At 43.4% G+C, this 13671-nt stretch overlaps 1 protein-coding gene across 2 annotated transcripts in view; it reads right to left on the reverse strand.

The window, feature by feature from the left end:
* Window positions 1-13671, reverse strand: part of nup85 (nucleoporin 85) — a 49158-nt gene continuing 35487 nt past the window's right edge. For both annotated transcript variants that reach the window (XM_041217385.1, XM_041217386.1), the window contains exons 15-19: window positions 8559-8676; window positions 5285-5385; window positions 3598-3749; window positions 1335-1433; window positions 1-230 (exon numbers count right to left, since the gene is read on the reverse strand). In XM_041217385.1, coding sequence (XP_041073319.1) covers window positions 126-230; window positions 1335-1433; window positions 3598-3749; window positions 5285-5385; window positions 8559-8676 — 575 coding nt within the window. In that variant the 3' untranslated portion in view covers window positions 1-125. The remainder of the gene's footprint in view (window positions 231-1334; window positions 1434-3597; window positions 3750-5284; window positions 5386-8558; window positions 8677-13671) is intronic.

The following is a 13671-nucleotide window of genomic DNA, read 5'->3' on the forward strand; positions in this document are numbered from 1 at the left end:
TTTGGATACAAAATCATTTTAATTTGGAATGCCTGCACAAAATTCAAAACCATGGAAAAAAAAAACCTTTATTTACAAGCCCGGGCTGGCAGAGCTAATGCTTAGATTGCAATTCCAGCTCAGTTTCAGGATCCGTGACGTGTTCCTTCATGGACAATGGCTTTTGCCAGATTCCGAGTGAAAGCCAATCGGAGGAGGCCCAGTTGTGTAGTCGCCACCTCATCCTCACCCTGGAATAGAGCAAAACAACTCCTCAAAATCATCAGCTTCGGTGATCACAGAAACAGGTCAGAATTAACCTCAGCCCCATCTCTCCCACATGTTATCCACTCCCTCCCCAGCACCACCACCTCCACTCCCAGCATTTAATATAAATGTCAGCACCTCAGGAAGGATATATTTGCCTTGGAGGGAGCACAGCACTGATTCACCAGGGTTGGAGGATTAAATAATGAAGACAAGTTAAATTGACTTGGCTTGTATTCCCTTGAATATGGTAGATTAAGGGGCGATCTAATTGAGTTCGTAATGTGATAAAAGGGTTGATCAAGAGAAACTATTCCTGCAGAACATGGTGGTGGTGGGGGGGGATAACCTTAAAAAGGTTGTCAGGAAGCACATCTTCACACCAAGGGGAGCAGACACATGGGAACACCCCACCTGGAAGTTCCTCTCCAAGTCACTCACCATCCTGACTTGGAAATATATCGCTGTTCCTTCACTGTCACCAGGTCAAAATCCTGGAACTCCCTCCCTAACAGCGCTGTGGGTGTACCTACACCACATGGACTGCAGCGGTTCAAGAAGGCAGCTCACCACCACCTTCACAAGGGCAACTAGGGATGGGCAATAAATGCTGGCCCAGCCAGTGAAGCCCAATCCCATAAGTGAATTTTTTTAAAAAAGGTGCCGATTTATTTTGGCTTGTATTGTATATTGTGTATTTAAAACATCAGAAACTGTCTCAGACACTGACTGATTTTGTATTCTCTAACTGAATGTAGAATTGACACAGGGCTATGGAGTTGGGCAGTGGGATTAATTTGGGATTGACACAGGGATATGGAGAATGGGGCTAGTAGGATTACTTTGGGACTGACACAGGGCTGTGGAGAATGGGATCAGTTTGGGATTTATGAATTGAAAAAAGAACCAAGGCAGGAATCTGGGTGTTACAATACAGATCAGCTATGATCTAACGGAATGGCACAACAGCTTCACCGTCCTCTGCCTGTTCCTAAGCTTCTTTCAGTATTAACCCATGGACATCTCCCAGGCTGTGTTCACCACTGAGTGACAGTGCACTGTCCTGATCAAATAGAGTGGCCTCTTACCCCCAGAGCTCTCATCTCCCTTTCACTCTCAGTATCATCTGCTGTCATATCCTCAAGGCATTGCATGAGTGCGTATGTCTGCTCTGTGGAAAAGATCACCTGGCCAAAAGAAACAAAGCAATGAGCAAATGGGTACAAAATGCACTAATCTCCTTCAGAAAGGAAGATGGCACTCCATCCTGTAACACCCTCACTCCCAGGAGCCAGGGCTCCAGTTTTGACTCATTCTACAATGGCACGCTGAGCTTTCCAACACCTACACCCACTTCTCCTGCATTAGCACAAGCTCAGGATATTATAATTCCAACCTTGAAGATCAGATTCTCAACAGCATTAGTCAGTAATACTCGTGGAGTGTTACAACCCAGGGCAAATCAAGTCATCAGAGAATGGTTAACTTTACATTAATAGCAGATCTCCAACTTTCTCTTGTCCCCAAAAATGTGAAAGATGTCACAGTTGGGAAAGGGATTGATTATACCAAACATTCCCAGGGGGTGTATACCGTGGGCTAGATACAGAGTAAAGCTCTCTCTGTACCCATGTTCTTCATTGCGAGGCCCTCGAGCCAGTGATGGCTCCTCGACTCCATCCATCCATTTTCAGTAACCGCTTTATCCTCAGAGGGTCTCAGCGAGCCGGAGTCCAGCCCAGCATTATATTCCTATTTATTTTATTTTAATATTAAAAAATGTGTACCAAACCTATCAAAAGTCATCCTTCTTTACATGTCACATTGACCACGTGTGCTCAATAAGTATATCTAAGTATGTGCGTTGTATAGTAACAGTTATATTATCACAGAACTAGCAGAGCATTCAACCATTGGTGTCCTGTATTTTTTTGGCCCAAGTGAATTACTGGAGTAGTGAGCAATGATAATTTAGTAGTCGATGTGGCTCTCACACTGCAGGATTTTTGCTAAAGTGGCCATTGTCTGAAAAATACTGAAGGCAACTGCTCTACACTGTCCCCATTAAACACTCCCAGGACAGGTACAGCACGGGGTTAGATACAGAGTAATGCTCCCTCTACACTGTCCCCATCAAACACTCCCAGGACAGGTACAGCACGGGGTTAGATACAGAGTAAAGCTCCCTCTACACTGTCCCCATCAAACACACCCAGGACAGGTACAGCACGGGGTTAGATACAGAGTAAAGCTCCCTCTACACTGTCCCCATCAAACACTCCCAGGACAGGTACAGCACGGGGTTAGATACAGAGTAAAGCTCTCTCTACACTGTCCCCATGAAACACTCCCAGGACAGGTACAGCACGGGGTTAGATACAGAGTAAAGCTCCTTCTACACTGTCCCCATCAAACACTCCCAGGACAGGTACAGCACGGGGTTAGATACAGAGTAAAGCTCCCTCTACACCGTCCCCATCAAACACTCCCAGGACCGGCTCAGCACTTGGATAGATACAGAGTAAAGCTCCCGCTACACTATCCCAACTAAACAGTCCCAGCACAGATGCAGCACGGGTTTAGTTACGGAGTAGAACTCCCCCAGCAATGTCCCCATCAAACACTCCCAGGACAGGTACAGCACGGGGTTAGATACACAGTAAAGCTCCCTCTACACTGTTCCTAACAAACACTCCCAGGACAGCACGGGGTTAGATACAGAGTAAAGCTCCCTCTACACTGTCCCCATCAAACACTCCCAGGACAGGTACAGCACGGGGTTAGATACAGAGTAAAGCTCCCTCTGCACTGTCCCCATCAAACACTCCCAGGACAGGTACAGCACGGGGTTAGATACAGAGTAAAGCTCCCTCTACACTGTCCCCATGAAACACTCCCAGGACAGGTACAGCACGGGGTTAGATACAGAGTAAAGCTCCCTCTACACTGTCCCCATCAAACACTCCCAGGACACATAGAGAACAGGTTGGATACAGAGTAAAGCTCTCTCTACACTGCTCAAACACATTAACAATGTTCCTGGGATTTTGGCAACACTGACAAAGCAATTTTTGTTACCCCAAGGGCATTAAGAGTCAAAGGACTCCCCTTTTCCCACCCAACCACAACACGCAATCCCAGCTCCTCTTCCCTCTCAGCAACATCCCAATAAGCAGAAGCAAATACGTACTGGGTAACTCTTTTGCCATCCTTGCTTGCACACGGCCCCTCGCACAAGAGCCCGGGGTAGCAGTGGGTACACATATCCCCTGTAAACTTAACTGATCAATGCCAAATATTGGAGAATTAACAGAGTTTCTAAGACATTCCAACAACGAGCAGTGGTCAAACCTCCTTCTGTTCCATCATGGGAAGAGCATCCAGAAGCAGCATCATCCAGAAAGATCTTGGAGCAATGCGAGCAGTCATCAGTGACAGCAGCAGATCAGCAGCCTTTGCAAACTGCATCTCGCCATATAGCTTGTGGAATTCACAATACTTCCCTGTCAACAGGAAACCACAGGTTATATTGCCTAGAATACACAGCACAGAAACAGCTATGCAGCTGCCTGAACCCATCTCAGTGTTCAACCTATCTCAGTGTTCATGCTCCACATGATTCTCCTTCTGCTCCTCTTTATCTCACCCTATCTGTAGGTCCTTCTATTCCTTTCTCCTTCACGGGTTTATTTAGCTTTCCCTTAAATGCATCTGTGCTATTTGCCTTAATTCTTCTGTGGTAGAGTTCCACATTCTAACCACTCTCTGGGTAAAGACATTTCTGAATACCCTGCTGGAGTGCTTGGCGATTATTTTATCTTTAGTACTGGACTCCCCCCCCAAAAGTGGAAATCTACCCTATCAAACCCCTTCAGACTTGGGGGTTGCAGATTTCAAACAGAGACTGACATGGAACTGTTCGAAATCTATCCCATTGTGCCACACAACACGATGGAGGGTATTCTCAATGTGAAGACTGGACTTCGTCTCTGTAATGACTGTGCGGTGGTCTCTCCTACCGATACTGTCATGGACAGAAGCATCTGTGCCAGGCAGGTTGGTGAGGATGAGGTCAAATATATTTTTCCCTCTTGTTGGTTCCCTCACCACCTGCCACTGACCCAGTCTAGCAGATTTCTCATTTAAGATTCAGCCAGCTCAGTCAGTAGCCACTCTGTGACAGACACTGAAGATCCCATCCAGACCCTCAGTGTTTCCTCCGAGTGATGTTCAACATGGAGGAGCACTGATTCATCAGCTGAGGGAGGGCAGTACATGGTAATCACAGGAGGTTTCCTTGCTCATGTTTGACCTAATGCCATGAGACTTCATGGGGTCCAGAGTTGATGTTGAGGACTCCCAGGGCAATTCCCTTTCGACTGTATACACTGTGCTGCTACCTCTGCTGGGTCTGTCCTGCCAGTGGTGTCTGGGACAGGATCTGAAAGGTATGATTCTGTGGCAATGACTATGTCAGACTTGTCTGTAGGACAGCTCTCTTAATAATATCTGGGGGCACTAGCTCCCAGCTGTTATTAAGGAGGACTTTGCAGGGTCAACAGGGCTGAGTTTGCTGTTGTTGATTCAGTGCCCAAGTTGATGCTGAGTGGTGTGTCCAGTTTCATTCCTTATAGACCTCGTAGCGGTTTATACAGCTGAGTGGCAGCTCAGACATTTCAGAGGGAGCTTAAGAGTCAACCACATTGCTGTCAATTCTTTTTTTCAAAGAACCATAATCTCGTCTGCTGAATTTTATGCTGTGGGTTTGGAGTCACATGTAGGCCAGACCAGGTAAGGATGGCAGATTTCCTTCCCTAAAGGACATTCGAGAACCAGATGGGTTTTTATGACAATTGACAATGGTTTGTTTCATGGTCATCATCAGACTTTTAATTCCAGATTTTTATTGAATTCAAATTCCACCACCTGCTGTGGTGGGATTTGAACCCGGGTCCCCACAGCATTACCCTGGGTCTCTGGACCTATACCTCAATGAGCACTGGTTCTACCAAGACACCACAGAAATAGGTCTGCTTACCAAGGAAGGTCAGCCGGTCACTCAGCAGCATAGCTGATCCCAGGTTGCTGATCAGGTCGAAGTCAGAAAAGCTTCCTTTAACAGAGTAATCCTGAAGTAACCTGTAAAACGAATCAGTACCTTTATAAACACAGTATCGCCGAACAAATCACAGCCAACAAACAGGTTTCCTCTCTCAACAGGCTGTTAGACTAAGATGGATTCCTACTGCAGCAGCCCAAGAAACAAAAGTGCCCAAAAACTGAATGTCTATTGGAGAATGGGGGCACAGGAAAGTCAATGGGAAAGGGTAAAATACCCACTGTCACAATCTACTGAAAACACCTTGATGGCCCGGTCCTGGCTGTATTTGCTGTTGATCGGAGTCTCTAAATAAGAATTCCACTCCAGCATTTTCTGTTTTTATTTCAGATTTCCAGCATCCACAGTATTTTGCTTTTATAAAAATCTATCCAACTGTACCTTAAATAAATTCAACAACCCAGCCTCTGTTGTTTTCTGGGGAAAAGAGTTCCAAAGACTAATGACCCACTGAGAGAAAACATTTCTTTTCATCTCCTTCTTAAATGGGAGACCTCATTCTTAAACTATGTCTCCCAGTTCTAGTCTCCCCCACAAGAGGAAAAATCCTCCCAGTATCCATCCTATCAGATCCCTTCAAGATCTTATACTTTTCAATAACCCCTTATTCTTCCAAACTCCAAAGGATACAGGCCCAGCCTGTTCAACCTCTCTTCACAGGACAAACCCTTCATCCCAGGAGTGAGTAGAGTGAACCATCTCTGAACTGCTTCTAACACAATTATATCCTTTTTCAAATAAGGAGACTTTAATTGTATACAATATTCCAGATGTGGTCTCACCAAGGCCCCCTACAGCTGCAGCAAAACTTCCCTTCCTTTTGCAATAAATGGAAACATTCCAATCGCCTTCCTAGCCACTGCTGTACCTGTATTCTAACCTTTTGTTATTCATGTCAGGACTCCCAGATCCCCCTGGACTGCCAAGTTCTACAATCTCTCTCCATTTAAATAATATGCTGCTTTTCTATTCTTCTTGTCAAAGTGAAAAAGTTCACATTTTCCCAAGTCACTGATATACATTGTAAAAAAAGTTGAGGCTGCAGCACTAATCCTTGTAACACTCAACTAGTTACAGCTTGCCAACCCGAAAAAGACCCATTTATCCTTACTCTGTTTCCTTTTAGCTAACCAGTCCTTTATACTAATGTGCTACCCCTTCCACCATGAGCTCTTATTTTGTGCAGTAAACTTTGAAGTGGCACCTTATCAAATACCTTTTGGAAATCCAGGTACACCACATCTACAGATTCCCCTTTATCCACTTTATTACTTCCTCAAACTACTCTAATTAATTAAACAATTTCCCTTTCACAAACCCATGTTGACTCTGCCTGATCACATCATAATTTTCTAAGTATCCTGCTATAACCTCCTTGATAATGGATTCTAGCATTTTCCCTATGACAAATGTTAGGCTAATATCTGTCAGCCTTTAGGTCTAACAGTTTTCCCAGCACCTTTTCCCTAGTGATGGTGATTGTTTTCAGTTCCTCCCTCCCTTTCGCCTCTTGATTTGCAAGTATTGTTGGGAAGTTTTCCAATTCTTCTACAGGTGAAGACAGACACAGAATACCCATTCTACACTGCTGCCATTTCCTTGTTTTCCATTATTAATTCCCCAAATACTCTCTCGAGGACCAACACTCACTTTAGTTACTCTTTTCCTATTTAAAAACTTGTAGAAACTCATTGTTTTTATATTTCCAGCCAGCTTTCTCTTGTACTCTTCTTTCTCCCTCTATTATTTTTGTCAGTTTTTGCCGGGACTTAAATTCTGCCCAATCCTCTGACCTACCAACTATTCTTCACAGGTTTGTACAGTGTTTCTTCCATTTTGATACTATTCTTAACTTCCTTATTTAGCCAGACATGATGCATCTGTCTCAAAGAGTCTTTCCTTCTCACTGGGATACATCTTTGCTGAGTGTTATTAAGTATCTCCTTTAAAGTCTGCCACTGCATCACTACTGTCCTACGTTTTAACCTAGTTTCCCTTCACTTTAGCCAGCTGTTTCATACCCTTATTACCTTTACTGTATTGAGGTTTAAAACACTAATCTTAGACCCACACTTCTCCCCTCAAATTGAACATGAAATTCTATCATGTCATGATCGCTGTCACCTAGAGGCTTCTTTACTACGAGGTCATTGATTAATTCTGTCTCAAGCCACATTACCAGGTCTAGAATAGTCCACTCCCTGGTTGGCTCTAGGACATACTGCTCTGAGAAACTGTCCCAAATACACTCTATGAACTCATTTTCCAGGCTATCTTTGCCTGATTCGCCCAAACTATGTGTAGATTAAAGACACCCTGATTATTGCAGTACTTTTTTACCCACTCCATTTATTTCTTCCTATATATGCTGTCCTACCGTGTAACTACTGTAAGGGGAGTCTACTCCCATAGTAAGTGTCTCGTTGTGGCTGAGAGTGGAGGACACAACCAGCAGAATGGGCCACGTCGGCTGTTCATCATTATACTGGCTGAATCGGCACAGTCCCAAGCATTCCTGAACTGAATGGCTCATCCAACAACACACGGTTACATATCCAGGGGTTCAATTCCTAAGATTAATATCTGATTTCCCCTCTATTATATTGTCAGTTCACCCTCCCTCAGGAACAATTGAATGGTTACACAATGTTAGTCCCACACTAAAACCATAAATTGCCAAATCCAGAAACTGCAGGCTTCTATTAAAAGATAATACAAACCACTGGGATAAAGATCAAGAATAGAGCTTCCCCCAAATGTCCCAGCTGGTAAAGATGGTGTTTCACGTTCACTTGCTGCAACTGGCCTCAGTGGCATGCTTGTGGCAAGCGAAGATCTTTCAGGACTGCCACCCCTGATCACCTTTAATGAATTGTGTTGCACAGAATATGCACATGGACATCAAGTAGCACAAGGTCAAACTGAGATCACTCTCATGACCAAACAGCCTGCCAATACTTTGGTGAGCTCCGAGAATCTCTGGCACCCTGTGGATATTAGGCAGCAAAGGAAGGAGTTTTGTGATGCCTCTCAAGGTCAAACAGTGTGCCAATAGTTGCTGTCCAGGGTTACTTGGGAGAGTACCAGTTGGTCACAGGCACCACTGGGTACCCTCAGGAGAGGGCAAAACTGAAAATGCGGATAGGGTGAGGCTGGTAGACTGCTGCCAGCCTGTTTCTTAACAACCACAGACCTATCTGAGATGAGAGTTGCGAAGAATGAATCTTTTGCACGAACGCTCCAGGAGAGCGCTGATCCCAGCCGGTTGTTGTGCACAGCTTTCATCGCCATGATCTTACAGATGCTCCTCACTGCAGGAAGATACACACAAACATTACATAACAAACTTAAAAACGTGAACACATGAAGCAAGAGGCAACCTTCTGGCTTGGGTGGGGAATTGGTGGAGGAAGATGACAGAGGCTTGGGGGGCGGGGGGGAGGTAAATCGGCATGTACTCAAATTGACAGGATGAAACTAGTCATCATAAGAATCTGACCTGGGGCCTATATTTACAATGTTTATAAATGACTTAAAAGAAGGAATAGAGAGTCGTTATATCCAAATTTACTGACAACACTTAGTTGGGCAACATAGTAAATATTGTAGATGGGTGCAGAAAGTTCCAAAGAGACATTGATAGATTCAGTGAGTGGGCAAAACTGTGGCAGGTGGAGTTCATTGTGGACAAGTGTAAGGTCATTCACTTTGTACCTAAGGAAAATCAGAGTATTTTCCAAATGGTGAGAGAGCTAGGAACTGTGGAGGAGCAGAGAGATTTAGGGATTCAATTACAGAGAACTTAAAGTTAGTTGACAGGTACAAAAATTAATTTAAAAGACTAATGGAATATTGGCCTTGGGGTTACACCTCAACAGGACTGGAACCAATGTCCTCACACAGAGGTTCACTTATTTAGGTGGGAAATGGTTAAAGCATAAAAAGCAGAAAATAGCAATAATGTACATAAAGAAGCGAGAGTGTTGGATATACTAGAGAAGGAAATAGTACCAAATAAATGACAGTACACTAATAACGATGAGGAATAGTAAGACAGGTTTAGAATGCATGTATATAAAACACACAAACTGTGGTGAATAAGTCTAATGAGCAACAAGTAAAATAACTGGGAATATGATGTAGCAGCAATAATGGAAACGTGGCTTAAAAATGGTGAGGACTGAGCATTTAATATCCAAGAATATTAAGTGTTCAGAAAAGATAGAGAAGCAAAAAAAAAGGAAACATTAATTAGGGAAGATACTGCAGTGCTGGAAAGAGAGAGTGGTGAAACTGGGGGACATTAACGACCCAAATATCAATTGGAATGGGGTAAGTTGGGGAGGAATTTCTGAGATGTGTTCAGGAGAATTCCCTGACCAGCATTTTCTCAACCCAACTAGAAAGGAGGCACTGCTGGATCTGGTGCTGGGAAACGAGGCGGCCAAGTGGACCGAGTGTCTGTGCAGGAACAGTTGGTTAAAAGGAAGCATCATATAATGGGGTTTAGATTAGCAATGGAGAAGAGCAAGGAAAAATCTAAAGTAAAACTTCTAAATTGGAAGAGGGCTAACTTCCAGTGAGATGAGTTCTAGCCAGGGCAAACTGGAACCGAAGAGTAACAGGTAAAACTCGAATGGAACAATGGGTGATCTTTGAGGAGCAGATGCTTTAGGTACAGGCTAGGTACATTCAATCAACAAAAGCCAAGGGAACCAAAGCCAGGGTTCCTGGAAGAGGGAGATGGAGAATACGATGAAACATTAAAAGAGGGTGCACGATGCATGTCTGGTGAACTTCTCGAACGAGAATCATACGAACATACAGAATAGGAGAAGCAGGCCATTTGGCACCTCGAACCTGCTTTGCCACAAGATCATGGCTGATCTGTTTGTTTCGAATTCCACATTCCCATCTACCCCTGATAACCTTTGATTCCGTTGCCAACAGAATCTACCTACCTCTTTTAAAAATATTCAATGACCCCCACCTCCACTGCCTGGAACAAAGATGATGATATATCCTTAGAGGCACAGGACAAGGCTAGAATACTTAACGAGTATTTTATATTGGTGTTTTCTAAGGAAGAGGATGCTAACAAAATATCGGTAGTTGTAGAGATGTTGCGAAAGTTAGTGGTTGGCCAAAAGATTGGGAAATTTTTAGAAACCAACAAAGGATGACTTAAAAAATAATAGAGGGAAATATTAGAGTATGAGGGAAAGTTAGCAAATATAAAAACAGAAAATAAAATCTTTTACAAGGAAGAGCAGCTAAAGTGAGCATTGGTCCCCTAGGGGGTGAGACTGGGGAATTAATAATGGGGAACAATGAAATGGTAGAGACTTTGAACAAGTATTTTGTATCTATCTTCTCAGCAAAAGATGCAAAAAACTTCCCAAGAATAATAGAAAATCAAGAGACAAAAGGGAGGAAGGAACTTAAAACAATCACAGTCACTAGAGTAAAAGAGAAGGGAAAACTATTGGGACTAAAGGCTGACAAGTCCCCTGGATCTGATGGCCTGCATCCTAGGGTCTTAAAAGAAGTGGTGGCAAAGATAGTGGATGCATTGGTTGTAATCTTCCAAAATTCCCATATCCTGGAAAGGCCCCAGTGGATTGGAAAACTGGAAATGTAACACTTTTATTCAAGAAAGGAAGATGACAGAAAGCAGGAAACTATAGGCCAGTTAGCCTAACATCTGTCACAGGGAAAATGCTAGAATCCCTTATTGAGGAAATAATAGCAGGATATTTAGAAAATTATAATACAATCAGGCAGAGCCAACATTTTTTGTGAAAGGGAAATCATGTTTGACAAATTTATTGGAATTCTTTGAGGGTGTAAGAAGCAGGGTGCATAAGTAGATGTAGGGCGGGATTTTCCACATCTGTCCACCACCAGGATCTTCCGATCCCACCCCAAGTCAACGGATTTCTGGCTGGGGCACCGCCTCACCTGCAGCAAGGCCGGAAAAACCCGGCCACAATCTACTTGGATTCCTTTAGTTATGAGAAATGTACAAAGAGTCTGTTAAAGGATATAGATAGGTTAAGTGAGTGGGCAAAGATTTGGCAGATAGGGTATATTATAGAAAAATGTGAGGTTGTCCACTTTGTCAGTATTAATAGAAAAGCAGAATATTATTGAAATGGAGAGAGACTGAAGAATGCTGCAGTATAGAGGAATCCGGATGTCCTTGTAAAGAAACATTGGGTAATTAGGAAGGCAAATGAAATGTTGGCCTTTGATACAAGGGGATTGAGTATAAAAGTAGGGAAGTCTCGCTACAACTGTACAGGGTATTGGTGAGACCATACCTAACATATTTTGTGCAATTTTGGTTTCCTAACTTGAGGAGAGATATAATTGTACTGGAAACTGTTCAGAGAAGATTCACTAGGCTGATTGAACTAGGCTGTTCAGAGAAGGTTCACTAGGCTGATTGAACTAGGCTGTTCAGAGAAGGTTCACTAGGCTGATTGAAATAGGCTGTTCAGAGAAGGTTCACTAGGCTGATTGAACTAGGCTGTTCAGAGAAGGTTCACTAGGCTGATTGAACTAGGCTGTTCAGAGAAGGTTCACTAGGCTGATTGAACTAGGTTGTTCAGAGAAGGTTCACTAGGCTGATTGAACTAGGCTGTTCAGAGAAGGTTCACTAGGCTGATTGAACTAGGTTGTTCAGAGAAGGTTCACTAGGCTGATTGAACTAGGCTGTTCAGAGAAGGTTCACTAGGCTGATTGAACTAGGCTGTTCAGAGAAGGTTCACTAGGCTGATTGAACTAGGCTGTTCAGAGAAGGTTCACTAGGCTGATTGAACTAGGCTGTTCAGAGAAGGTTCACTAGGCTGATTGAACTAGGCTGTTCAGAGAAGGTTCACTAGGCTGATTGAACTAGGCTGTTCAGAGAAGGTTCACTAGGCTGATTGAACTAGGCTGTTCAGAGAAGGTTCACTGGGCTGATTGCTGGAATGAAAGGGTTATCTTATGAGGAAAGGTTAAGCAGTCTGGACTTATACTCACTGGAGTTCAGAAGAATGAGAGACGGCCTTATTAAAACACATTCTTAATAGGCTTGATAGGGCAGATGCTGAGAGAATGCTTTCGCCCCCATGGGGGAAATCTAGAACTAAGGGATACCATTGAAAAATAAGGAGTCTCCCATATAAGACCAAGATGAGGAGAAATTTCTCTCAGAGAGTCATTCATCTGTGGAGTTCTCTTCCCCAGCGAGCAGTGGAAACTGAGTTATTGAACATATTCAAGGCTGAGTTCTGCAGATTTTTGATCTACAAGGGAGTCAAGGATTATGGAAGGCAGGTAGGCAAGTAAAGGTCACAATCAGATCAGCCACGATCTTATTGAACGGAGGAGCAGGCTCAAGGGGCCAGATGGTCTACTTCTGCTACTGTTTCTTATGTTATTAAGCCAGCAGCAAATGGTTAGCTTTCTTTCCCTTTCTCTACAAAGATTATTGAGCTGTATTGTTTCTTGGTGTTTTATATGAACTATGATGGAAGCACTACAAACACAGCAGGCTGCCTGGGCCACTGCTCACTATGAACCACAGAAGATGCTGTCTCCTCTTTACATTAGGGACATTGATTCAGAAATTCAACAAGTCACAAATGCTTTTATTACAAACTACTCAAAGTGACAAATATTTTTCATGCCAAATTAATGTTATACGTTCATATTTTTGTGGACACTTGATTACTCTAAGCTTGTGTGTATTGTTCAATTTAACATCTTAAAATGTTATATGCAGCACATGAGATGGTGGGAAGATGTTTTACGTTTTGGGTAGGTACACAGGAGGTTCCATGAACCTGCTAGCATCAAAACGCTGTATAGGAGAAACCACCATGTAGCTCAGAAATTTCATAAAGTGGCTCTGGGATCAGTTATCATTGTGGGCAGGAGCATTTGGTCTGCATTAATATAGTGTCTTTCATATACCCAGGATGTCCCAAAGTGCTTCACAGTCAATTAGGTACTTTCTCTGAAGTGCAATCACTGCTATAGTGTAGGAAACACAAGTTAATTTGCATACAGCAAGCTCCCACAAACAGCAATGAGATAACGATCAGATAGTTTAGGGATGTTGGGTGAGCAATAAATGCCCCAGCAGGAGAATGCCCCTGCTCTTATTCAAAATAGTGCCAAAGTCTCTTTTCCATGCTCAAGTGCAGACAGAGCCTCAGCTTAATGTCTCAACCAAAAGGCGGCAGTCCTGACAGTGCACCCTCTGTACAGCACTGGACTGTCAGCTTGGATCTTGGGTTCAAAACTTTGCAAAGGGA

This window comes from Carcharodon carcharias, chromosome 22, assembly GCF_017639515.1.
Source record: "Carcharodon carcharias isolate sCarCar2 chromosome 22, sCarCar2.pri, whole genome shotgun sequence".
Lineage (NCBI taxonomy): Eukaryota > Metazoa > Chordata > Chondrichthyes > Lamniformes > Lamnidae > Carcharodon > Carcharodon carcharias.